The following is a 26,621-nucleotide window of genomic DNA, read 5'->3' on the forward strand; positions in this document are numbered from 1 at the left end:
TCTCCCTCTCTCCCTCCTCTCCACCTCTCCTCTCTCCCTCCCTCTCTCCTCTCTCTGTCTCCCTTCCTCTCCCCCCTCTCTGTCTCCCTCCCTCTCTGTCTCCCTCCCTCTCCCTCCCTCCTCTCCACCTCCCCTCTCTCCCTCTCTCCCTCTCTGTCTCCCTCCCTCTCTCCCTCCTCTCCCCCCTCTCTCCCTCTCTCCCCCCTCTCTCTCTCTCTCCCTCTCTCTCTCTTCCCCCCTCTTTCCCTCTCTCCCCCCTCTCCCTCTCTCCCCACTCTCCACCTCTCCTCTCTCCCTCTCTCCCTCCTCTCTCCCTCCCTCTCTGTCTCCCTTCCTCTCCCCCTCTCGCCCTCCCTCCCTCCCTCCCTCCCTCCCTCTCTGTCTCCCTCCTCTCTCTCCCTCCCTCTCTGTCTCCCTCCCTCTCCCTCCCTCCTCTCCACCTCCCCTCTCTCCCTCTCTCCCTCTCTGTCTCCCTCCCTCTCTCCCTCCTCTCCCCCCTCTCCCCCTCTCTCCTCCCTCTCTCCCTCTCTCCCCCCCTCTCTCTCTCCCTCCCTCTCTGTCTCCCTCCCTCTCTGTCTCCCTCCCTCTCCCTCCCTCCTCTCCACCTCCCCTCTCTCCCTCTCTCCCTCTCTGTCTCCCTCCCTCTCCCCCTCTCTCCCTTTCTCTCTCCCTCCCTCTTCTCCCTCTCTCCCTCTCTCTCCCTCCCTCCCTCCCTCCCTCTCTCCCTCTCCCCCTCCCTTCCTCTCTCTCTCCCCCTCCCTCTCTCCCTCTCTCCCTCCTCTCCCTCTCTCCCTCCTCTCCCTCTCTCGCTCTCTCCCTCTCTCCCCCCTCTCTCTCTCTCCCCCCTCTCCCCCTCCCCTCTCTCCTGCTTCTCCCCCCCTGCAGTGGAGAGACACATCTTCTACAGCCCCCGGGCGCAAAGCTGTGCTGGTCCCCGGGAAGAGGCAGCAGGTGGTCCCGGGTCTTCCCAGAATGCACCAGTCTCTCTTCTGAAAACCTCTCTCTGCCTCCATCCAGGTGAAAGGGTTTTCATTCTGTTTCAACATGCTCTGTCTCTGTGTCCCTCTCAAGGTAAACAGCTTTAACCCCCTTGTTTCAGTGTGTTGTGGTCCATGACGTCATGGACTGGCCTTCTTGTGTGTGGGTTCAGCCTTGCCAGTGAGCGTCACTGTGGGAGGGTGGATGCTGAAAGTCAGGGCGGGGGGTGAAGACGCAGGGATGATTTAGACTTGGGCAGTGGTGGTAAATGCAGACCAAAACAATGTCTGACTTTAATATCGTGTCCAAAATGTCATTTACAAAAAGGTCATCTCTTTGGGTGCTAATTTACTAACGCTATCTCTCTGTACCTGTCTCTCTCCCTCTCTCTATCTCTCTGTACCTGTCTCTCCCTCCTCCCTGCCTCTATCTCTCTTTACCTGTCTCCCCCTCCTCCCTGCCTCTATCTATCTTTACCTGTCTCCCCCTCCTCCCTGCCTCTATCTCTCTGTACCTGTCTCGCCCTCCCTCCTCCCTCTATCTCTCTGTACCTGTCTCTCCTCCCTCCCTTCCTCTATCTCTCTGTACCTGTCTCTCCCTCCTCCCTGCCTCTATCTCTCTTTACCTGTCTCCCCCTCCTCCCTGCCTCTATCTCTCTGTACCTGCCTCCCCCTCCTCCCTGCCTCTATCTCTCTTTACCTGTCTCCCCCTCCTCCCTGCCTCTATCTCTCTGTACCTGCCTCCCCCTCCTCCCTGCCTCTATCTCTCTTTACCTGTCTCTCCTCCCTCCCTTCCACTATCTCTCTTTACCTGTCTCTCTCCCCTCCCTTCCTCTATCTCTCTTTACCTGTCTCCCCCTCCTCCCTGCCTCTATCTCTCTGTACCTGTCTCGCCCTCCCTCCTCCCTCTATCTCTCTGTACCTGTCTCTCCTCCCTCCCTTCCTCTATCTCTCTGTACCTGTCTCTCCCTCCTCCCTGCCTCTATCTCTCTGTACCTGTCTCGCCCTCCCTCCTCCCTCTATCTCTCTGTACCTGTCTCTCCTCCCTCCCTTCCTCTATCTCTCTGTACCTGTCTCTCCTCCTCCCTGCCTCTATCTCTCTTTACCTGTCTCCCCCTCCTCCCTGCCTCTATCTCTCTGTACCTGCCTCCCCCTCCTCCCTGCCTCTATCTCTCTTTACCTGTCTCCCCCTCCTCCCTGCCTCTATCTCTCTGTACCTGCCTCCCCCTCCTCCCTGCCTCTATCTCTCTTTACCTGTCTCCCCCTCCTCCCTGCCTCTATCTCTCTTTACCTGTCTCTCTCCCCTCCCTTCCTCTGTCTCTCTTTACCTGTCTCCCCCTCCTCCCTGCCTCTATCTCTCTTTACCTGTCTCTCTCCCCTCCCTTCCTCTATCTCTCTTTACCTGTCTCTCCCTCCTCCCTGCCTCTATCTCTCATTGCCTGTCTCCCCCTCCTCCCTGCCACTATCTCTCTTTACCTGTCTCTCCCTCCTCCCTGCCTCTATCTCTCTTTACCTGTCTCTCTCCCTCTCTCTATCTCTCTGTACCTGTCTCTCCCTCCTCCCTCACTCTATCTCTCTTTACCTGTCTCTCCCTCCTCCCTGCCTCTATCTCTCATTGCCTGTCTCCCCCTCCTCCCTGCCTCTATCTCTCTTTACCTGTCTCTCCCTCCTCCCTGCCACTATCTCTCTTTACCTGTCTCTCCCTCCTCCCTGCCTCTATCTCTCTTTACCTGTCTCTCCCTCCTCCCTGCCTCTATCTCTCTTTACCTGTCTCTCCCTCCTCCCTGCCTCTATCTCTCTTTACCTGTCTCTCTCCCCTCCCTTCCTCTATCTCTCTTTACCTGTCTCCCCCTCCTCCCTTCCTCTATCTCTCTTTACCTGTCTCCCCCTCCTCCCTGCCTCTATCTCTCTTTACCTGTCTCTCTCCCCTCCCTTCCTCTATCTCTCTTTACCTGTCTCCCCCTCCTCCCTGCCTCTATCTCTCTTTACCTGTCTCTCTCCCCTCCCTTCCTCTATCTCTCTTTACCTGTCTCTCCCTCCTCCCTGCCTCTATCTCTCTTTGCCTGTCTCCCCCTCCTCCCTTCCTCTATCTCTCTTTACCTGTCTCCCCCTCCTCCCTGCCTCTATCTCTCTTTACCTGTCTCTCTCCCCTCCCTTCCTCTATCTCTCTTTACCTGTCTCCCCCTCCTCCCTGCCTCTATCTCTCTTTACCTGTCTCTCCCTCCTCCCTTCCTCTATCGCTCTTTACCTGTCTCTCCCTCCTCCCTGCCTCTATCTCTCTTTACCTGTCTCTCCCTCCTCCCTGCCTCTATCTCTCTTTGCCTGTCTCCCCCTCCTCCCTTCCTCTATCTCTCTTTACCTGTCTCCCCCTCCTCCCTGCCTCTATCTCTCTTTACCTGTCTCTCTCCCCTCCCTTCCTCTATCTCTCTTTACCTGTCTCTCCCCCTCCTCCCTGCCTCTATCTCTCTTTACCTGTCTCTCTCCCCTCCCTTCCTCTATCTCTCTTTACCTGTCTCTCCCTCCTCCCTGCCTCTATCTCTCTTTGCCTGTCTCCCCCTCCTCCCTTCCTCTATCTCTCTTTACCTGTCTCCCCCTCCTCCCTGCCTCTATCTCTCTTTACCTGTCTCTCTCCCCTCCCTTCCTCTATCTCTCTTTACCTGTCTCCCCCTCCTCCCTGCCTCTATCTCTCTTTACCTGTCTCTCCCTCCTCCCTGCCTCTATCTCTCATTGCCTGTCTCCCCCTCCTCCCTGCCACTATCTCTCTTTACCTGTCTCTCCCTCCTCCCTGCCTCTATCTCTCTTTACCTGTTTCTCCCTCCTCCCTGCCTCTATCTCTCTTTACCTGTCTCTCCCTCCTCCCTGCCTCTATCTCTCTTTACCTGTCTCTCTCCCCTCCCTTCCTCTATCTCTCTTTACCTGTCTCCCCCTCCTCCCTTCCTCTATCTCTCTTTACCTGTCTCCCCCTCCTCCCTGCCTCTATCTCTCTTTACCTGTCTCTCTCCCCTCCCTTCCTCTATCTCTCTTTACCTGTCTCCCCCTCCTCCCTGCCTCTATCTCTCTTTACCTGTCTCTCTCCCCTCCCTTCCTCTATCTCTCTTTACCTGTCTCTCCCTCCTCCCTGCCTCTATCTCTCTTTGCCTGTCTCCCCCTCCTCCCTTCCTCTATCTCTCTTTACCTGTCTCCCCCTCCTCCCTGCCTCTATCTCTCTTTACCTGTCTCTCTCCCCTCCCTTCCTCTATCTCTCTTTACCTGTCTCCCCCTCCTCCCTGCCTCTATCTCTCTTTACCTGTCTCTCCCTCCTCCCTGCCTCTATCTCTCTGTACCTGTTACTCCCTCTGCTTCTCTATATCTCTCTGTACTTTTCTCTCCTTCCTCCCTTCTTCCATCCCTTTGTGTCTGTCCCTCACTCCACACTTTCTCTACCTCTCTGTACCTGTCTTTCTCTCCCCCTCCCCCTCTCTCTCTCTACCTGTTTTGCCCTCTTCCCTCCCTCTATCTCTCTGTACCCATCTCTCCCTCCTCCCTCACTCTATCTCTCTGTACTTTTCTCTCCTCCCTCCCTTCCTCCACCTCTCTGTTCCTGCCTCTCCCTCCCCCTCCCTCTACCTCTCTATACCTGTCTTGCCCTATTCCCTCCTTCTATCTCTCTGTACCTGTTGCTCCCAACTCCCTTCCTCTCTTTCTCCGTACCTGTCTCTCCCTCCTCCCTCTCTCCATCTCTCTGTACCCGTCTCTCCCTCCTCCCTCCCTCTATCTCTTTGTACCTGTCTCGCTCCCTCCCTCGATCTGTCTGTACCTGTCTCTCTCCATCCCTCTATCTCTCTGCTCCTGTCTCACCCTCCTCCCTCCCTCTATCTCTCTGTACCTGTCTCTCCCCCTCCCTCTATCTCTCTGTACCTCTCTCTCCCTCCTCCCTCCCTCTATCTCTCTGTACCTGTCTCTCCCTCCTCCCTCCCTCTCTCTCTCTCCCTCCCTCCATCTCTCTGCTCCTGTCACTCCCTCGTCCCTTCCTCTATCTCTCTGTACCTGTCTCTCTCCCTCCATCTCTCTGTACCTGTCTCTCTCTCTCCCTCTATCTCTCTGTACCTGTCTCTCCCTCCTCCCTCCCTCTATCTCTTTGTACCTGTCTCGCTCCCTCCCTCGATCTGTCTGTACCTGTCTCTCGCCCCTCCCTTCCTCTATCTCTCTGTACCTGTCTCTCTCCATCCCTCTATCTCTCTGCTCCTGTCACTCCCTCCTCCCTCCCTCTATCTCTCTGTACCTGTCACTCCCTCCTCCCTCCCTCCATCTCTCTGTACCTGTCTCTCCCCCTCCCTCTATCTCTCTGTACCTGTCTCTCCCCCTCCCTCTATCTCTCTGTACCTGTCTCTCCCCCTCCCTCTATCTCTCTGTACCTGTCTCTCTCCCTCCATCTCTCTGCTCCTGTCTCTCCCGTCACTCTCCCTCTCTCCCTCTATCTCTCTGCTCCTGTCTCTCCCCCTCCCTCTATCTCTCTGCACCTCTCTCTCTCTCCCTCCATCTCTCTGCTCCTGTCCCTCCCTCCTCTGTACCAGTTTCTCAGTACAACCTCCATGACAGACAAGGATGTCTCCCTGGACAGAGCTGCCCCAGGGTGAGGACTGAGCCTGGAACAGAAGACTCCTCTTCCTGGAGAGATTTACAGCCTCATCTGAGAGAGACTCTGTGTCTCCACAAAGGTGGGAACATTTTACTTTGCAACTTTCTACCAGCACATTTGATTTTTGAATACAAATACATATTGTACCTTGACATTTACAATTTAATGACAATACTTGCACAGAGCACTGATTTTATTTTGAATGTGTGTTTTGCAAGTCTTTGCCTTTCATACGGTGTAAAACACCCGTGCTCTCGGACAGAACAAAATAAAAAATCTGGAAACAATTCAAGTTTACTTGTCCCTACACCATTTGTGAAAATGCACACTTATGCTTCCAAGGAGACAGCGAAAGATGGAGGCGGAGCACGTGGGCGGGGGAGGGGGGTGAGGTGTAGTGGAGAGAGTGGATGGGTTTACCTGGTGCTTTGACTCCTGCTGGCCAGGTGCGTTCAGCACACTGTACATGTTTGGTTTCTGTGTTTGAAGAAGAAGAAAGGAATAGTTAGAAAGGCAGAGGAAGGGGAGAGACAAAGAGAGAAACACTCTGCCATCAACGCTGTCACAGGCACACATACATACACACACACACACACACACACACAGATCCACATGTGCGCAGACACATATGCAGACACCCAGAACCACATACATACTTACATACTCACACAGAGACGTGAGGATTTACGTACACATACAAATGCATATATATATATATTTAAATATCCATATATTCACTGAAAAAACAACGGTTAAAGTAACGTAATAGGTGAATATGTCAGTGACAACATTAACATTTTGAACTAAAAAAAACCACAGAAATTCACCAGTTATAGTAAGCAGATCTAGGTATAACTTTCACCCCCTCCATGCACTGCTTATGACCTCACATATGACATCACTCGGGATAGGGTCTATGACATTATTTATGACATCACTAATGATATATCAAATTAAATCATTGATGACATCACATTGACATTATCCAATGAGTGTGTTAGTATGTTTTATAGTTTACAAAGTGGCGGGTAACTACCATATTCCTTTTCTACCTTATTTTGTACAGCCTGTGTCCAGCTAATGGGTGTAAATGTACCTACTTTCACCCAACAAAGGATCCTTGATCTGTGAAAGTCATTGTACGTGGCACGTTCACTCCCGTGCACTCAGGTCAAACCGCCATGGGGTTCACTTAGAACAACTGTGTGAGAAAAGATTACGTCCCTATCTTGGTGTAAGTGATAGTGCCTCACAGTACACCTCACCTCAGCAGGCAAGTTCAATAGTTTAATACTCTAGCTGGAGAGACCGCTCTTTAGCTCTTGACCGTACACAGAACGACTCATACATTTGCCAATTTGAAAACATCAAAGAACATCATCAAAAATGTAATGACTATCATTCTTGCAAATCCAAAGATTAAAGCCACATAAAAATTGCTCTCTAAATCTGTCCATTGACTTCCAGCACAACACGCCAACTTCAGCTTTCCACATGCGCTGCTCCACAACTTGTTTTTTTTGCATGCGTGCAAATCCCTATTGATACTGACTTCGTCCTTCTTCAGCCACCTCATCTCCCGGAACCAGGATCGGGTTGGCACTGGGTCAATTAAAATCTCTGGGAAAACTGTCTCAACCATGAAGGTGCAGTATTCTGTTCTATAAACAATTAGTTTATCAATTACTGGTCAATTCAATCGGAACCATCCTCTGCAACCAGATCTGTCAATGTGCAACCCTATGTTAAATGATCATGCCAAGAGCACACAACCGGCTAGGACTGGGAGCGGTGCAGTCCTGATGTGGACTTTGGTGCTCCCCGATATGACTGGTCAATAGTATAATTGAGATCAAGTACAATAATCAGTACTGAGGCATTGTAATGAGAATGGCAGGCAAGATGTAGCCTTCGGGCTAGAGCGATTGACCTCGAAGCTGGGGAACCAAGTTTGAGTCTCGACAACGACCCTCACATCCTGTGATTCTGGGCAAACTTAATCTCCCCGTGCCTAACAAAAATGAATGTAACAAAACTGGTGCTCATGTAAAGCGCTCTGATACCCGAAGTCTTGGGTCTAGTATGCGCTATATAAAACTCTAAAAAAAAAAAAAAATTCAGTTGTATGAAAGTTTATATAAAGAGATTATAGGCAAAGAACACAGAAGAGGCCATCAATAAATTAGCAGTTAAAGCGCATAATTCATACTTATGAATTCAGTACAGTTCTATATAAAATCGGACATAGATCTACCTCCTAAAGGTGGGAATTAGTGGCTTCCAGGGTAAAGAGAAATGTACATACTTTAATAAGAATTTAGAGAAAAGACTTTCACATATTTCTACACAAGCACACAGTTCTCCTGGTATGCACCAATGAGGACAAGCTAGAAGAAACAATATATATTAAAATACATTAGATTGTTCTCCGATGGTAGTATCGCATTGGATTTCAACATTCTGACAGTTTTTTCAAGCATACTGGTTGATACATTCAACACAGATAGCCTAGGACTGTTAGGGCATCCTTCCTTAAACACGGAGAAGGGAAAAGTCTCAGGAACATTCTTTATTGGAGTATACGTGCTCTCTTTTTTTTAGAATAAGACACAGTAGTACTAGACATCACATGGCATTCTATGTTAGATATTCAAGATGGAGGACAGTGTAAACACAGGTTATGTTAGTGTGAGCCCAGTTTCTAATGCATTTAAAAGGAGGAGAAAACACTGCTCACACACACAGTGTTGCACTTGGGAAAGTTGGTGAGAGATTCTTCTAAGATAGACAAGGTCCTACAGCAGTACTTGCTTTTTAAGAGAAGAGGAAAACAGACAGACATTGCTCACCACTCCCTACTTTATGATTACAGGCATGTGGGGTGTTTGAATCCAACAGATGTACCCCAGAATCTCTTACTCCGCTAGAGAATTGGTCAGGAAGCCCCCCCCTCAACTGCCAGCATCAAAACAAAAACAAACTTCAGTATCTCATAGTAATCAGTGTTTGTTATGTGCTAATTTAATGTAAATCATGTGGATTTGGATTATGATCTTAATTGATAACCCGACAATCATAAAAGTTATCATATCAAAGAAAATATATACCTCAAACATTGATTCACCACACAACCCTAATCGACAATGTCAAACTGTTTGTGTTACGCATCATACTATCATGATGTTTGTTGCTGAGTCATATAGTACCCCTTACATCCCTACTGCAAACATGAACATTCGAATTATTCACTCCATCTGTACAAAAATAAAACTTAAAGCAAACCTTAATGATCGCTTGAATTACAGACTTTGGGCTTGGTAATGTGTTAAATAAATACGTAGCAGAACTTAGACCATTTCATGCAGCCGAGCAGATCTCTCAGCTCCTCATAAATCCCCCAAGGATCAGGCAAAGAAACTGCTATATTAAAATTCCTCAATGACATATCTTTCATATTGGGCAAGGGCACCTGTGTCCTCACCCTCCTCGATCTGTCGGACACTTATGATACAATCGACGCGCATAGAATGCGCCAAATCATAGAGACCTCACATGAGCTTCGGTGGAGAAGTTTTGGGCTGGGTCTCAGTCTCCACCAACCACAAGCAGATGGTGAGAGGAGGAACAGCCTCCTCCAAACCTTCATCTATGACTTCTTGGGTCCTCCAGGGTTTGGTTCTTGATGATAATGACACACACATTTACCTGGAAGCAGGAAACAAACTCTCTCCTCTGGAGATCTGTCGGTATAAACTACAAGACTGGATGGCATCGAATGTGCTCAGGCGTGACCATGAGAAATCTGAATTCATTCTTCTTCAGAGACACCAAGAGTATAGATTCAGTATGGAATGGCAGAAAGAACCTAAAACTGACTCTCAAAAAGTTATTTGTCTTTTGGACCAATCACTTCTTATGAACCACCCCAGAAAAGAAACCAACTGTCTAGAGCCATTTATTCTCACTGAAACACTAAGGACCTGATGCTTTATTCATAAATTGAAAAGCGGTCACTGCGCTAACCCTGCGACTCCTTTGAACCCAGAGAATATATTTGTGCCGCAATGGAATGTATAAATCCAACATGATACAAAAATGGCCCTTCAATAGGGTTTGTAGAATCCTGCTACAATACTATCAATGAGGTAGGATTCTTTTTGATAATCCTAGCCAAAGCGTTGGGAAATCAGAGATGGAAACCTACGAGGAGCAGTAGATGTCTGTCACTTCATTCCAAATCACAAAGTACCTCTTTCTTATTACCACCACGGACCCCCAGATCGTCAGGGGCTGCAATAAAGAAATGTCATCATGTGAAATTCTCAAAGCCTTCCACTCTGCTCAGCCTGGTTATCTATGATCAGATGGGAATAAACAGCTAGAATCAGAGACCTGCCCACTCTTAGAGGGGTAATATTCTGGAACAGAAGTCCGGGCTTCTCTTTATGGACGTTCGCTTGTACAAGAGCGGATCGATGTTAATGATTTGTACAATATCTTGGATGTTAAACCCATTAATATTAAAACCAAGTATTGTTGATAACCTCCTAAAGTATCCAATGAAGTAAGAAACCTTTGAATTATAATGGACTCCAAGCAATCAGTGAATGCTTAAGTGGATAAATTACCATGAAAACTGTGTGACGCATCATCCCCCACCTGGGATTTTCACACAGGACATGGCTTCAATCTCTCTTGTACTGTCCAAACTTGATTATGCTAATGGCCTCTACCAGAGATCATCTATATCAACTATGAAAAGACTACAACAAATTCAGAACTCTGCCACAAGACTACGCTTACATGTAAAGTCACAAGCCCACATCGCCCTTCCCTTGAGGACCCCGCATTGGTGACTGGTTGCCAGAATATCCACCTTCAATCTGCTTTCTATCATGCACAATACATGGAGAGGACCACTTGTCATCAGGAATAACATCAACAGATACAAACAACAAAGGAACCGCAACTCCAGATTGGCACCTCGCCTCAAAATCCCAGCATTCAAGACAAGAAAAACACATGGGTGGAACATTTTTCTCTGTTCAAACAGCCAAACTATGGAATTCATTGCCTCCAAACATAAAATCCACAGATAACTATCTTATCTTCAGAAGACTACTCAGAAGTTGTCGCTTTCCTACATGACCAACATACTCAAAACAAAAATGTACACCATATGCCTGTGCATGTAAACATGTATAATTTGAATATATGTATTGATTTAGACATGCACACTTCTTTCTACAAATATACATACCACTTATAGTTAGGAAATATATAGATATTCTTATAGGACTCCCTAACAAATATATATATATATATTACTTTTTTTGATTAATATGAAGAGGTAGTTGTGGACCCCAAATGGGAGAATTATCGCACCTCTAATATGGAATATCAAGTCTGAATACAAATATTCTCTGTGTGAATCAATAATATATCTATTTGATAAACAAGTGGAGGTGTTATCAGCTCCAGGCACCAGTGCAGGCGATGCGAAGGTGAGGTCGGTTTGAAGACTCTACATCTCAGGGATTTCCCTTCGAGTGAATAAGGCATTTCTAATCACCGCGGACAGTTACGCGGTAACTACTTCTAGGTGGTGTTGAACTACGTCCCGTTGTACACAGATTAGTGAAGTACGGAAAGACGAGCCACTAGTGACTCTTTCTGGACTGCGTTCTCTTGGCACTGCCATATGAAATAGGCAGGAGCAAGATACAGCTACAACTGGATGCATATTATAGCATTCGGAAACAAGGGAAAACTTGTCAGTAGTCTTTCGATGTCATAAGGACTAATAGGAAGGTTGAAAAAACACTAAAAAAGAGACAAGGGACTAAGACTTCTCTGACTCGCTACCCGCAAATTAAATCTCACTCAACAGAGAAGTACTAAAAACAATATCCTATCCCCTGGGATCCAAGATAGGTTGGAACTACAAATCATGTAGTTGTCCACATAGGAACGGTAAATCTCATATCTACTCAGACCGAAGACGAACAAGGGAAGACATAAAATGTCTTAATACTGCCCTCACACACTTTGCAGAGTCATGCTTCATCATAGGGCCGCATCATACATCCAGGTGCAGACCAACACTCTGGATGGAGCGCAATGTTTTTTTTTTAGGAAGAACAGTGGTGAGGGTAGACAAAGCAGGAAAACGTGATAGAACACACAAAAGACACGTACAAGAACGTGATACAACTCAAAAAAGGGGAGGTCTATTCCCCTGTAAAACGGGACCAAACAGTGCAGTACATATACTTAAAACAACCTAAGGGTCAACATAAATTATTTTATTCTGTCGGTGAACCCCTGGTAGGATTAAAAATACACTCAGGGGTATAAAGGGGAGGTAACGTCCCCTATAGCCCCACTGCAGATACCAACATGTTTCTGCCAATATTATGCCCCCACAAGGGTCGCGCTGGCATTCATCAGGTGTTGGTCCCTAGTTAGTGGTCTTCACCCAAAATCGGGTGTTTTACCTTTTTATTCGTTATGTAGATAAATATCCAATTCTGCTCCAGCTCTAAGACTTTGAAGCACCCTGAAGCCAAATAACTGTCCTGCACACATAGAAAGAGCAAAATATGAGGAGAAATTAATATTTTCCCCTCGTTTCGCCATTCTACGAATAGGTTTTCCCTGGTCTTAGTTTGCGGCACTGCCATGGGTGTTGCGGCGGAACACCCACTGCAACACCCATTGTATGACGCCTTTACGCTAAGCTTAGCGTAAACAGGGGCCTTATTTATAAGGTGACGTTAAGCCATGTTGAGTGTCTCAAAGCCACTTTGTAAATATGGAGAAGGGAATATCGCCACCAGACCATCACTAAAAGTGATGGTCTGGTGGCGATATCCCTTTGTAAATATGCCCCAGTGTGTCATTAACTCTCTCTCCTCTCTCTGCAATGCTGGGGTCTCTGGGCTGAGCAGTGATACACCTGAGGTCACACAGTGTGTCCTTAGCTCTCCCTACTCTCTCTGCAGTACTGAGGTCTTTAAACTGGGCAGTGACACGCCTGAGGTCACTCAGTGCGTCAGTAGCTCTCTCTCCTCTCTCTACAGTATTGGGGTCTCTGGGCTGGGCAGTGATACGTCTTAACTCACACAATGTGTCAGTAACTCTCTCTCCTCTCTCTGCAGTGCTGGGGTCTCTGGGCTGGGCAGTGATACGCCTGAGGTCATACAGTGTGCCATTAACTCTCCCCTCTCACTGCAATGCTGGGGGCTCTGGTTTGGACAGTGAGGCATATCATTATCATTAACTCTCTCCTCTCTGCAGTTCTGGGTTTTCTGGGCTGGGCAGTGACACGTCTGAGATCTCACAGTGTGTCATTAGCTCTCTCTCCTCTCTGAAGTGCTGGGGTCTCATAGCTGGGCAATGATAAGCCTGTGGTCACATAGCATGTAATTAACTCTCTCTCTCTCTCCTCTCCCTGCAGTACTGTTGTCTCTGGGCTGGACAGCGACTTGTGTAAGGTCACACAGTGTGTTATTAACTCTCTCCTCGCTCTGTAGTGCTGGAGTCTTTGGGCTGGGCAGTGATATGCCTGAGGTCACAGAGTGTGTCATTAACGCTCTGTCCTCTCTCTGCAGTGCAGGAGTTTCTAAGTTGGGCAGTGATACATCTGAGGTCACACAGTGTGTCATTAACTCTCTCTCAGCAGAGATGAGGTCTCTAGGATGGGGAGTGATTGTAGCAGGGTTTCTGTTCTCCCACAGAACTGTGCACAGAGGATTGGAACCTCGGCGAATTAGGGTGACCCAAAACTCACCTCAGTACCCAACAAACCCCTTACCGAGCTAGCTACAGTGTCTCATTGGTCATAACAAACTCCCAATGTTTAGACAAACCAGAACATGAACTTACAATACCTCAGGTTACGTGGAACACATGAGCACTCTTTCGTTATACAATCATTTCAAACCAGAACGTGGAGTAAATGAGGACACGTGCACATTTGAAATATTTATTTACTAATGCCGTTTTCTCAGACGCAGTATCTTAGATAATACAAGGAAACATATTATCAGAAGCAAAGTTATCAGCATAGTTACTAGTCCATAGAAAGCAAATGGTGACAGCATGCTAACATGCTGTAAATGAATAAGGGTTAACAACACTTATTTCTCACCCTCCCTAACTCACATATTATATTAATAACTAAGAAGGTCTCTTTGGGTTTTAGCAGGGCGGGCCCATACCTCAGGATCCTAGAATGAAGAGATCACATCAGCCAGGTTCTGAGCTGGGATGGTGCAGTGAGCTAAAAAACGGTGATGGATTAAAACCATGATCTCTTGACTTGGTAGGAGTATTCTGCATTCTTCAGAGACTCTGTCCATCACCACCCCCTTTTCCAAAATCGATTTTATCCACACTATGTGTGGGAGGGTATACTCAGACGTGAGTCCCTTGCTCATTGCACCATCAGGATTCAAGCAAGCCGGGCCGACGAAGGCTGTGATGCCAGAAACCGGTCCCCGGAAGCTTGTTTCCTTCCCAGTATAAGAATTGGCTTGGTAGTTTGGTTTGGTTTGCCCTGTTCCCATCATGCATTGGGGCAGGAACAGACTAATTTGCATATAGCCAGGTTCTGAGCTGGGATGGTGCAGTGAGCTAAGAAACGGTGATGGATTAAAACCATGATCTCTTGACTTGGTAGGAGTATTCTGCATTCTTCAGAGACTCTGTCCATCACCACCCCCTTTTCCAAAATCGAGATCACATCAGCATACACCAGCTCTCTCTGCATGCGAACAGCATCAAGTGTGTATTTGTGCTTCAAGCAAAGCAATATAAAACGCGCCTAAAGCCCAAAGTTGGCAGAAGCTGCACTTATGTTATGTCTATGAAGGCGCGAAGATCAGACCTCATAACAATTCTGTATCGTGTTGTTCCTGAAGCTTCAGCACTCTCTGTACAGACATAGTTTATTAAGCAAAGCTGATATCAGAGTAATGGCCGCCGGGTAGGAGCTCCTGGAAAGAGCTCCAAAGCTGGGGATACCATTTTCTGGTTTTTATCCCCGTTAGCCACCAGCTGCATCACCGAAAGTAACAGGATTTACCGAGTAACAGGTTTTACAAGTAACTGGATTGGAATATTATCCTTACCTGCCTGGTGGAGGACGAAGGTTGCTGTGGATCCCTGACCTGCCTGAAGGCTGAGCTTCACAGGAGAAGATCGAGTCCCCCCCACCTTCATCTTCGGACCGGAGGCTCCCCCCTGGCCAGATGCGGAACGCGACACGGATGCCTGCTGCCTGGAGCCTTCAGGGGATGACTGGTGCACGCTGCCCGTGTGTTGGTGGCCGCACGCGAGTTGAGCTGTGACGGTCCAGCGGAGGTGCCCGACCCGCCTGTCAACACCACCGTTTACCGAATGACAGCGCGGAATGGGACGCGGACTCGGTTGGAGCAGGAGGAACGGTAACCCACTGCGGAGTGGTCATGAGAGGTCATGAGCGCCTGCAAGCACCGCCAAGCCCCCCGGTGAACGGCACACGCCGGGAGTTGTGCACCCTGTCCTGTCCTGCCCGCTGAGCCCTGTGTCTGGCTGCTCGCTCCGGGGCTGTTCTCTGCGCACCATAGCGACACCGGCGGAAATTGGCGCCCTGCAACTAAGGGGAGCTCGGCTTCCCCCCACCCCTCGAGGTATTGTGAAGCTGCGAGCGGGGAAGCAAAGGTGGCACAGCGGACTGATCGGGCACAAGCGTGTGAAGACGTGTGAGGGCGACCCTACAACCGGGGAGTCTCCTGAGAGAACCACAGCGATAATAGTCACCCCCACGCCCCCCCCTGCTGCCCCCGGGTGCTAACAAGAGCGGAGCTGCAGCCTCTCCAGGAGTGATTCGAACGGCTGCCCGAATTCACACAAGGTCTGTGCACAAAAGTCAACTTCACTATCATTTTTGTCGGTTTTCTCTCTTCCCCGCTGCCCGGATTGCTAAAGGGCTACTGTCATCCAAATATATCTATTTTCACTGGCTGGACATTATCGCCATTGTCCACAATGCCTAAAATGGCGGGGGCCATAACAGGAGCAATAAATTACACCACCGCCCCAGATGTCTGTGAAGCTGCATTCCTACCAGATCAAGGGTTGCCTAAACGGAGATAAGTCTCTCTCCTCCCCACCAAGCAGCAACTAGGAAGCACCAACATAGAAGCAGGACTAACTCGACCTGCCCTCAGTAGAAAGGGAAACTGATCTCTCCAAATAAAGTCAACAATAGACAAAGGACTAAAAAAATCCTCGACTTATCTACTCTTTTTGTGGCAGACATCTCGACCAGCTTGCTGAGCAGAAACTGCTAAGAGGTATTTTCACAAACCCCACGCGATCACTTATGTTAAACCTCCCCTGCTCAAAATTGGCTGGGGACATAAAACTGGAGCAATAAATCCCCTCCTGTACCTCCATTAGGGACCAGTCATTTTCACTCTAAGGTGACCTTACCCTAAGAACTGGTCTCTTTTAGACTAATCTCTTCGCATCTACAGCGCACTTTATATAGCTATGTATTTACAACTCAGTTGATAGTATTATACTGCTTCTTGTAACTTGGATATTTTTAACGTGCACCCAATTCACTTTGCATCGATCGCTACCTCATATATTTCTGGCTGCTCATTAGTGTCACCTGACGCATTAATTTGTTGTTAGCACCTATATTTTATTCCAATATTTCATCAGTATTATATTCTTATCTGGTTATTGTATATTTGTGATATTGCACCCATTGCATTTTTATTCCTGTAATGTACTTTCTGCTACCACATATTTTTTGATCTCTCACTAGTGACCCTCTTTTGACCCATGCAACCTATTGTGCTGCATTTATCTGTGCTATTGTATATCTCTTCTGTTCACTCTCCCACACCCACCCCTACGCCATACTAACATGGATCAAAAAAGCCGTTAAACGATTTAAACACAACTTCCTGAGGTCCCACCCTGAAACACCCTTTGCCGACACCTACTTCTCACCGGTAAATGGATCCCTGAACACCGATATCATCTTCCACACCATACGCAGAGCTCAGTGGAGAAAAGCGTTCCTTACCTTACTCAACGTCTCTACCATCAGGAAAACCGCTCATGGCCTAACACTCTCCATAGCACCTTCCCAACTCTTCCCAGGCAGAACAGCCATCACTATATACAACAACGGGATTGTCCTATTTCAATCCACAGACAGGAACCTGGAACTACTCGCCAACCTGTTCCCCACTTTCAAAGAACACCTCACCAACTGTCGGGCCTCTACACATACACATACTCCACTCCAACTGAACCAACTGAACCAGAATTCCACACTTCCAACTATCGTCTCAGAACGACTCACCGCTTCTGACCCGCACAACTCGACTCTCTCCCATCCCAACTCCCCCCCACTATACCCACCCCCATCACTCCCTGCACCTGCGCCTCTCCTAGCTCCCCCTTCTGCCTGGACGTCTCTCCCCCCACTCCCTCCTCTCCTGCTACTCATGGCCCCCACTCCCCCCTCAACATTTCCTCCAACACTCTCTGCACTCAACACACTCCTGACATACACCCCTCCCTTAACATCTCCCCCCCCACTCCTTGTACTCCCGCCACTCCTAGCCCCCACGTCTCCCTCAACAGCTCCCCCCTCATTCTCTGCACTCAACCCACTCATAACCTACACCACCCCCTCAACATCTCCCCCCCACTCCCTGCACCCCAGCCACTCTTAGCCTTCACTCCCTCACTCCCTGCACTCCTGCCTCTCCTAGCCTTCACTCCTCTCTCAATCGTTCCCCCCCCACTCTCTGCACTCCCGCCACTCCTGGCCCCCACTCCTCCCCCAACATCTCCCCCTCCCACTCTCACTCCCGTTCACCTTCACTACACTTGCACCCCCGCAACGACCAGTCTCCACACATCTCGCAATTGCCTCACCCCTCCTGTCATTGACTACCCTTCCAACAATACCAACCCCATACCCAACTGCACGCTGGACACAATCATGACCACCCTCCTCCAAGTGAAAGAAGAACTTCACACGCTCAAACAGTCACTCCTCACCTACCCTAAACATCCCCCTCTCTCCACCACTTCTCAACGAATGTACAACGCCCCCGCACATCCTCTTCACCTCTTACATGTGACCTCTATCCCCTCTCGCTGTACCTCCATCCGGCCGCAGCGCACTATCAAGACACATCATACCCACCCCCTACTTTGGTCCTCTATCCCCCTTCGCAATACCTCCAACCGCCCCCGGCGCGCTATGAAGACTCGCTCGGACCACGACATACATACCCTACTTAGCACATACGTCCCGGCACCCCAAAACGTCTTAGCCCCCACACACCTGTCCATTCCTACGATTCTCTCCAACCCTATCAGGCACCACACGCATAGCAACAGAGGCTCTGTCCCCAACAACCTCACTAAAGTTCCTCTCACTATAGACCCCTCGACCTCCCCTTGCACCCCCAGACTCAAATGCACACTTCTTAACTGTAGATCGGCCCAAAAACACTCATCGGAGGTCGCTGACCTCCTCATGTCTATGAACCTTGACCTGGCCATACTAACTGAAACATGGTTAACTGAATCATCAAACCCTATCATGGATATCCTAGTCCCCCCCAGCTACTGCATCACTAGACTTGACAGGTCCAACAACAAGACAGGTGGTGGAATAGCATGCATTTACAAGAGTAACCTCTCAATTAATAAAGTCACTGCCCGTCCCTTACCTCATGTGAATACTTCTGCCTGGATGTCATCAGTGAGAACAGACCTGTATGCTCACTTCACATCTTATATCACCCGCCGGGGGACAACCTCGTCTTCTCACAACAACTCATGGACACAATGTCAATCAACGCTGGGCGGCAAAACACACAAATCTACCTTGGCGACTACAATCTCCACTGGAATGACTGCAGTGACGCAGTAGTTAACAGCTTCAAAAACTTCCTTAACGCTTCTGACCTCACTCAAATATGCAACAGCCCGACACATGACAAAGGCTCTATCCTCGACCTTGTCATCTCCAAAGAAGGCACCACTCAACTTGACTCTATCCAACCTTGTGACTGGTCAGACCACCATATTGTCACATTCTTCATCAAGGAAAAAGTTAAACGCATCCCGGTGCAATACTCTATGCCCAAAGTTTGGAAAAGAGACTTGAGGAAACTTAATCCAAACTCTCTACCCCCTAACAGTTGCAATCTCCTACTCCCCCCTACCGACGTTACTGATGTTCAGTGCCTAACTGACCACTATCTCAACTCAATGGCCTCAATAATCAATGAGGCCGCTCCAATGCAACTGAAAAGAGTATCCACCAAGATTTCCAACCCGTGGTACAACGGGAGTCTCAATGATGACAGACGGGCTATGCGAACGGCAGAGCGCACCTGGAGATCAGCGCCCTCGACACTGCACCTAAAAACTCTGAGGAAAAAGAGAAACGCATACTTCAGGAAAATAAAACGCTCAAAGTCAGAGTTCTTCAGACTCCAGTTAGACCAAGCAAAAAACCGTCCAAGTAAACTGTTCGAGCTAATCCGATCTCAAGCTAAGGAACAACCCCCAGCCGTCGACATGATGAGCACTACTCCTTCCTGTGAAGAGTTCGCGGCTTTCTTTAACAAAAAAACTGACAATATAAGGAGCGACCTCCTCAATGACGCAAGCCTTCACTCAATACCCAATTGCATAACACCTAATAAACTAAAAAACAATGCGACATGGTCATCCTTTGACACCTACTCTGAAGAAGAAATTGACAGAATACTTAGCACCCTAAAACCATCCAATCACCTCAATGACCCTCTTCCTGCTAACGCCGTAAAAGACTTCATCCCGTTGCTCCTCCCACTGTGGACTAAAATTATCAATAGCTCACTTCAGCAAGGAACCATCCCAGACTCCCTCAAGGTTGGTCAAGCCACACCTTTACTGAAGAAACCAACAGCCGACCCCACTGATCTAAACAACTACCGTCCGATTACCAACATTCCCACTCTCGCCAAACTTTTAGAAAAATGCGTTCAACTACAACTGACAAAGCACATAGAACAGTTTGATCTCCTCAACCCTCATCAATCAGGCTTCCAAGCAGGGCACAGCACTGAAACAGCTATGACTCACATAATTGACGACGCCCTCCAAATTCTAGATCAAAATGATACCTGCCTCCTCATCCTCCTCGATCTTTCCTCAGCATTCGACACAGTGAAACATGAGAACCTACTCGAACTCTTAAACACAAGAATGGGCCTCTCTGGGACTGTTCTTCGTTGGTTCACTTCCTTTCTACACAACCGATCTCAGAAATTCAAGAGCAAAAACATGATGTCCTCCCCAGTACCGGTATCGCTAGGTGTCCCACAAGGTTCCTGTCTATCCCCTACTCTGTTCAACCTAGTTATGGAACCTCTCACCACCCTGCTACAGCCATCCAATGTACACTTTCACATGTACGCCAATGATACTCAACTATATCTCAAGTTACAATCCCCCAAAGACATCTTGCGTCTGAACTCAACGATCAGAAGCACCCAATCTTGGCTGGCTGATAACCACCTCAAACTCAATGCTATGAAAACAGAGTTCCTCCTAATCTCACCCCCCACGAAAATATCTTCCGCACAAACATGGCTTAAGCACCTAACAGCACTCAATGTCCAACCGACCATCGTGGACTCAGCAAAATCGTTAGGCATAACACTTGACACCAACCTCAACATGCAGCAGCATATCAGCAAGGCAACTAAAGGGGCGAACTTCCAAATAAATACCTTGAGGAAACTTAAACCCTTCCTCCCAGCAAAAGACTTCCAGTCCGCAGTACAAGCACTAGTCATCCCTCGCATAGACTAAGGCAGCGTGGCCCTCTGCGGCCTCCCCCTAACTACAACTGCACCCCTTAGAGCGTCACTAAACGCAGCAGCAAGACTCATCACTGGATCTAAAAAACATTCGCATATCTCCCCTGACTTTAAATCCTTGAACTGGCTGCCTCTTGAAGCCAGAATACACCTGAAAATTGCCTGCATGACGCACAAGGCTATACACCTGAAATCACCCAGCTACCTCACCCATAAACTGACAGTCTCCGGCGGCTCCAGAACCACCAGAAGTACAAAAATCTTCTGCTGAAACCTCGAAGATTCCGGAAGGAAAAAACCTACAAACGCTCCTTCTCAGGAATGGCACCCAGGATCTGGAATGCACTTCCTCCGGAAACCAGGCTCATCTCCTCCTCCCTTCTTTTTAAGAAAGAAGTCAAAAATATCCTTATGGCTAAATACACTTCAACAATTACGTCTGAGATACAATCCGATCAGTATTACCGATCCGATTCCTATGCACATGGGTTCTTATTTGTACTAATCTAAAATGTTTAGGCTCCTGCTCCCTCATATCTGTATTATGTTCTATTTTTGTGTTATCTACATTGTTGATGACCTACGTACAATTATGCCATGCTACCTCATACCTGTAATATTTGTAATAGTTCTACTATTTACCTGTAATATTTGTAATAGTTCTACTATTTACATTAACTTGTTGACCTGCCTTCCTACTATGCTCCCCTGTTTCCCCACCCTTCCACCTCCCTTTGTAAAGCGCTCTGTTATCTGCAAAGATCTTGTTCGCGCTATATAAAACTTTTAAAATAAATAAATAAATAAATAACATATTATTCTCATGTAAACCACAACGAACTACTAGGTTGAAAGCTAAAGCAACAATTAAGTGTCGTGTGCAGAAGCAGCAAAAGGAAAAATGGCGTTTAAACATTTAATGAGCCTATGCTAACTTAACACATTATAAAGATATACAGTAGCTATATGACACCCCCCCATGATCCGAGGACGGATAAGATAGGATAAGATAAGGGCAACTTCATGAAAGCAGAGTTCAAGAACGATGAACAATGTTACAATCATTTAAAGTGATGGAAAAGACTACAAAACCAAAAATTCAAAAATGCCAATTGTAGTGGTCAATAGCACTCAAGTCAATAGGACTGGGAGGTGAAAAAAATGAAAGAAAAACGTGGCATTCATCATAAATCAATAAAGGAAGTTATGTTATGTTATGTTATGTTACAGGCATTTATCGTGCGCACAGCTGCTCCAGCAAAGGAGCGTCCTGGCGCAAAACAAGGTAAAACACAACACCGCTAAAAGCAGGAACAGAAAAAGAACAACTGAGGGTCAGAGTTAAAATAAGAAGGTTTTGATAGCCTAACGGAACTGCAGAAGATCCTCCAACAAACAAATCTCAACCGGAAGAGAGTTCCAGATAGCCGCAGCTCTCACTCGAAAAGATCGGCCCCCGGCACGGCAAAGCTTGAACCGGGGAATCACGGCGAGAGCCTGGCCCAAGTCACGGCAAGACTGAATACGAAAAATATGCAGCAACAGCCTCCAACATGAAATCACCGTCTTCATCTGAAAACAGGTCAGCCATCCAATTTAAAAGCGGGAAAGAACATACATGTTCTCCTAGTACCGGAGCCTCTATCACCATCAGAGGACAACTCAGTGGGTTTTCAAGAAAGCTCAGTGCCAAGAAATCTTGCGCTGCTGCGAGTATGTTCCAAGGACCCATTAGTCCATGCATCGCTGCTAAGGCCATAATCCTTTCGCCAGTACAAACCAACTCGTGAGTAACGATGGGACTCATCAGCTGATTAAAGTCGACGTCAGGAGAAACCGGACCGCAGAGACACAAATCAATGGCCCAGTCAAAATCACAGCTTAGGGGGGGGAGGAGCCAAGCTCGTGACCGCAATGGCCGCTCTGTAGTTCGGCTCCATCAGCCTTCCTACCCAACACGCAAATCCTGACAAATATCCTTCCCCGAGACGACACATTCGGGAAGAAACGTAAACGTGAAGAAACGCTCGTACTCACCGTCTGGCCTGGGGGCTCCTGCGTGCTGTGGATCCGAAGCTGTGCTCCTGTTTGGTCCGGGGCCTTCGCGGTGTGGAGACCGGAGCCTTCCATGCGTGGATCGGCCGGGGTGGTGGTGTCGGCGGCGGCCCCCGGCGGGAGAGAGGGCCGACTGTGAGAGGCCGTTGTGCGAATGTTCCGGTGAATACTGACTGGGCCCGGTCCAGCGGCCGGGAGGCCCCGTGGTAGGGCGCGGCGCGCCGTGGATGGGGGAAGACCGTGCAGGAGGACGCCCCCGTTGCTGCCCCGTCCGGCCATCTTGAAGCCCTGCGCCCGGAGTCGGCTTGTGATGCCCGCGGGTGGTGGCGCAGGCGGACCCCCCGAATTTGGTGGCGCATCTTTCTGCACCAAGACTGCCATTCTTGGGGCCTGAGTGAACTCCAGGGGTGTCCTCGCTTAAGAGCCCGCTCCGGAAGTTGCGGAGGGTGGTGACACGGCTGAACCCGCAAAATGGCGGCCGACGCCCTGGGACACGGATTTCCTCGGGGCGGCGGACTTGTGTGGCTGGAGTGCGCGGGGGCCTGGTCATTTGAGCGTGAGCCGACGATTGGTGATGTCCTTGACGCCCTGCAGTCTCTGCATGCGGCCTTGGCCCCCGGTGCCCCTGTGAAAGGTATACGGTCCGCCGCCATCTTTGATGGACCGTTCTTCATGGACGCGGCTCGACTTCGTGGTGGTGCTGCTTTGTCCCCCTCGATCGCTGCAGGGAGTGCTACCGCTGTGCATCGACAAGACTGCAAGCCTGCGGCCCCGAATCTCCTGGCAGTTGTGAGTGTGGAGTGCGAGGGTGTGGGCTCCATGTTGGGGCCCGATCCTGCTCGAGTGTTCGAGGAGCGTTGTGGACTGCTGCTCCGATCTACTTTGGTGAGGTCGTGCTGTTGTACTGCGGGGGAGCCTCTGCTTTCTTATACGGCGAGACTGAACTCCTGTTTTTTGCTGCTCTTGGTGTCATTGTTGAGAGTTCCGGACTGCAGAGAAAGATTCTTGTTTTGTTGCTGGTTGCCGGGGCCCCCTGGTCTATACCCTTGCCTTGTTTTGTTCCGATTGAGTAGCCTCTCCATCTTGAAATGTTTGCTTCCCACTGCTATATCATGTGTGGTAGTGATGACTAGGAAAGGCCAGGGGTGAGCCAAACTGAACCCTGAGGACTACCGGTGAACGGATTGTGATGAGGCAGACCCCCAATCATGATAATATCGACGATCCCTTTGAGAGTTTATGATACCTGAGATTGTGTCGATCTCGTTTAGACGCTGCTTAATTGTGTGGGTGGGCGGGGGGCTGGGGCCGAACGACTCGATTGATGGTCTTCTTCCCCCCCTCTTAATTTCTTTCCCCCCTTTTTTTTGCCTCTTTATTCCTCTTTCTCTCCTTGACTTCTCTATATTTCGGTTCTGGTTTAGGGCGACAGGCACGCTGCTGGGGGGGTAGGCCGTAGCCTTCTGCAAGGGTGCAGGGTGGGGTGGGTGGGCTGGGGCTTCTTCTCTGTTCTTTTCCTTAGTTCTATGGCTCTTTTGTATCCCTTTATCGGAGCGCCGCGTCTGTGCTTGTCTCCCATGGTACGATTGAGGGTGGGAACTGGAGGTGTGTTGTTCTCCTTCTTACGGTTTTGCCACATTGCTATTACGACTCACATGCCCACCTTGCTGGCGATATCCTTACTTTCTTTGCGTGCTTATTGCTGTGGGGCGCTTGCATCAGCGCGGCGTTCTCTCTTTCTTGCTTATATTATTTCTCCCCTTTCCTCCCTCCCTTCTCCCCTCTTTTTCTTCTTTAGGTTAGTATAGCGGATGATTATATTCACTGTTGCTATTCCGTTTCCTCCGTTCTGTCTAAAACATGTAACTGGGTGATAGGTAGACAAGAGACGAGCCACGGTGGGTACTGCTCTGATATATGGCGTCCATATCCTGATTGATGTAAACTGTTGCTGATGATTATCCATATTGATGCCCTTATGTTTTGCTGTTTGCTTCGTGGCCCGCTATGGGAACTCGGATATTCATACACTGCAATTGATCCTGCTATACTCCTTATTATAAAATTAACCTTCTTTGATCCTATTCGATGGCCGTACTTAACCTTTTCGGACTGAAGTGATTGCTTCTATATTTTTGGCTGATTCCGGGGAACATCCTTCCGGAGTCATTGGCCTCTCATACTGTGTCGTGGCCGGCCTGACTGGTTGTAGGCCCGTATTTGTATATTCCTTACTGCATAATAAAGGTTTACAAAAAAAGAAAAAAGAAAAAAAGAAAAAATCACAGCAGAGGCAATGAAACACAGGCTGGACACAGGTGAAGTAGGAAAATCGAAACGATAATCCATATGCCGTGCTTAAAATCGCAAACGGCAACGTGCCATAATATTCAAGCATCCGGTTGCGAAACAGCGCCAGAAGGGGCTGGGCGGCTTCTTCCACATGTGTGGCATCCATATTTAAGGAAGCAAAGGACCACTAGAACGCCTGCCGCCAGCGCCAGTAAAACCGGGAATCCTCCAAACAAACTCGAAAAGATGGAATGGAAGAAAGCAGGGATCACTCCAAATATTTTTTCAAATGAAGTTACAAGACCGCTGCTAACTGTTTTAAAAAAATGCACCAGCCCAGTTGTGGAGGACGCGTTAAAGATAGAATGTACCATTTCGCCAAAATGCAACGGTAAATCAGTATTTAAAAGGGCCTGAACCTCAGTACGGGTATTAGCTATGTGAAGAACGAAAGTTTCCCTAGCCGAACTCAAGGCCACTTCTTTCTGGGACAATAGAGTCTTTATTCTGCTCATGCCGCTGAATTCTGCTTTCAAGGTTGGGATGCGTGGCCAGATGGAAACATCCCTATTTTCATGCGTGGGTGGGTACAGAACATTTCTGCAGCAAACTACACGTTCAGTTACGGTGACCACATAAGCTACACCCCTAATTAACCCGCAACAATCTTCATTATTTAAAAACAAATACCTTCCGTTTCCCAGCAAGGTAAAAGTCGGGGTGATTGCAGGAACTGGAGTCCCTTTTAAAACACAGGCTAAGTTTGGCCGGTCTTGGTTACAAGAACAGTGCAATTGTATATGCCTACACATCAGCGAATGGTCTGGTGTTTCAGTACACTCCTCTCCATTCAGATAAACCTCCTGTCCGTCTTTCAAACATCTATAAGAGAAAGGAAGGGACCACACTTCATGGAGATATGCACTACCTAAAGGCTCATAGCGACCTATGGCAACATATTTCATACAGTTGATAAATTTATACAAAGCAAAAGGTAATGTTATCAAACCGTGGATAAGCCACGTTGCAGCGGAGGCCTCCGCCACAGAAAAAGGCAATGACTCTAATCTCTCAATATGTAACATAGAAAAAGAAGCATCTCGCATAGAAAGCAAACGCTGCTTGTCAGTTAAATTAAAGGGGGCAAAGAGAGAAGAAACATTCATGTAGGTCCATGGCACCTTGCCAGATTTAAGTGTTTGAAGGGTCCATGCAAATTGCATGATAGAACGTAATTGATTCTGACCATGGTACAACACAGATACTTCATCATGCACAATATCCACTACAGAAGATACAATATTATCTAAAGTGTAAATGCGGGATGAAAGCATGTTAATACTATTGTCAACTACTGCAAGCACTTTCTCTAGATTCGCTTGATCTATAGCTCTAAGTCGTGTCGCTGCCTCAATCTGTGAGGTCTTCCAGATTTCATTGTAAATGGCATATATCCATCTTTTTGATCTACCACTAGCCGGGCCTTTTATGAAATCATTTAAATCAACATCATTATTCAGTTTTGCAAGATGTAATTTAACTGCAGACAATTTAGAATGTTTCAGCCAATTTTGACACAATTTAGCCACAGAGTAAGTTGTGACAGAATGTTCAGTTTCAAAACGTGTGTTAGAACTGGCTATTTCTGGTAGGCTAAGGCTGACGCCAAAGCCAGGCAGAAACCACCATTCTAGTCAGGGCAAGGAAGTCACACGCCAAGATAACCCCTGCTCACCCTCTAGGTAGCTTGGCACGAGCAGTCTAGGCTAAACTCGGAGG

General features: G+C 48.2%; 1 protein-coding gene across 19 annotated transcripts in view; it reads left to right on the top strand.

Annotated features, from left to right (window-relative positions):
- The window catches only part of LOC144821568 (E3 ubiquitin-protein ligase TRIM39-like), a 1,056,022-nt gene that overhangs the window by 1,010,512 nt on the left and 18,889 nt on the right, over window positions 1-26,621 (top strand). For 17 of the 19 annotated variants that reach the window (XM_078678759.1, XM_078678756.1, XM_078678763.1 and 14 more), the window contains 2 exons: window positions 886-1,071; window positions 5,531-5,674. In XM_078678759.1, coding sequence (XP_078534885.1) covers window positions 886-1,071; window positions 5,531-5,674 — 330 coding nt within the window. The remainder of the gene's footprint in view (window positions 1-885; window positions 1,072-5,530; window positions 5,675-26,621) is intronic. The other 2 variants (XM_078678771.1, XM_078678774.1) reach the window with 2 other exon arrangements.

Source organism: Lissotriton helveticus, chromosome 2_2, assembly GCF_964261635.1.
Source record: "Lissotriton helveticus chromosome 2_2, aLisHel1.1, whole genome shotgun sequence".
Classification (NCBI taxonomy): domain Eukaryota; kingdom Metazoa; phylum Chordata; class Amphibia; order Caudata; family Salamandridae; genus Lissotriton; species Lissotriton helveticus.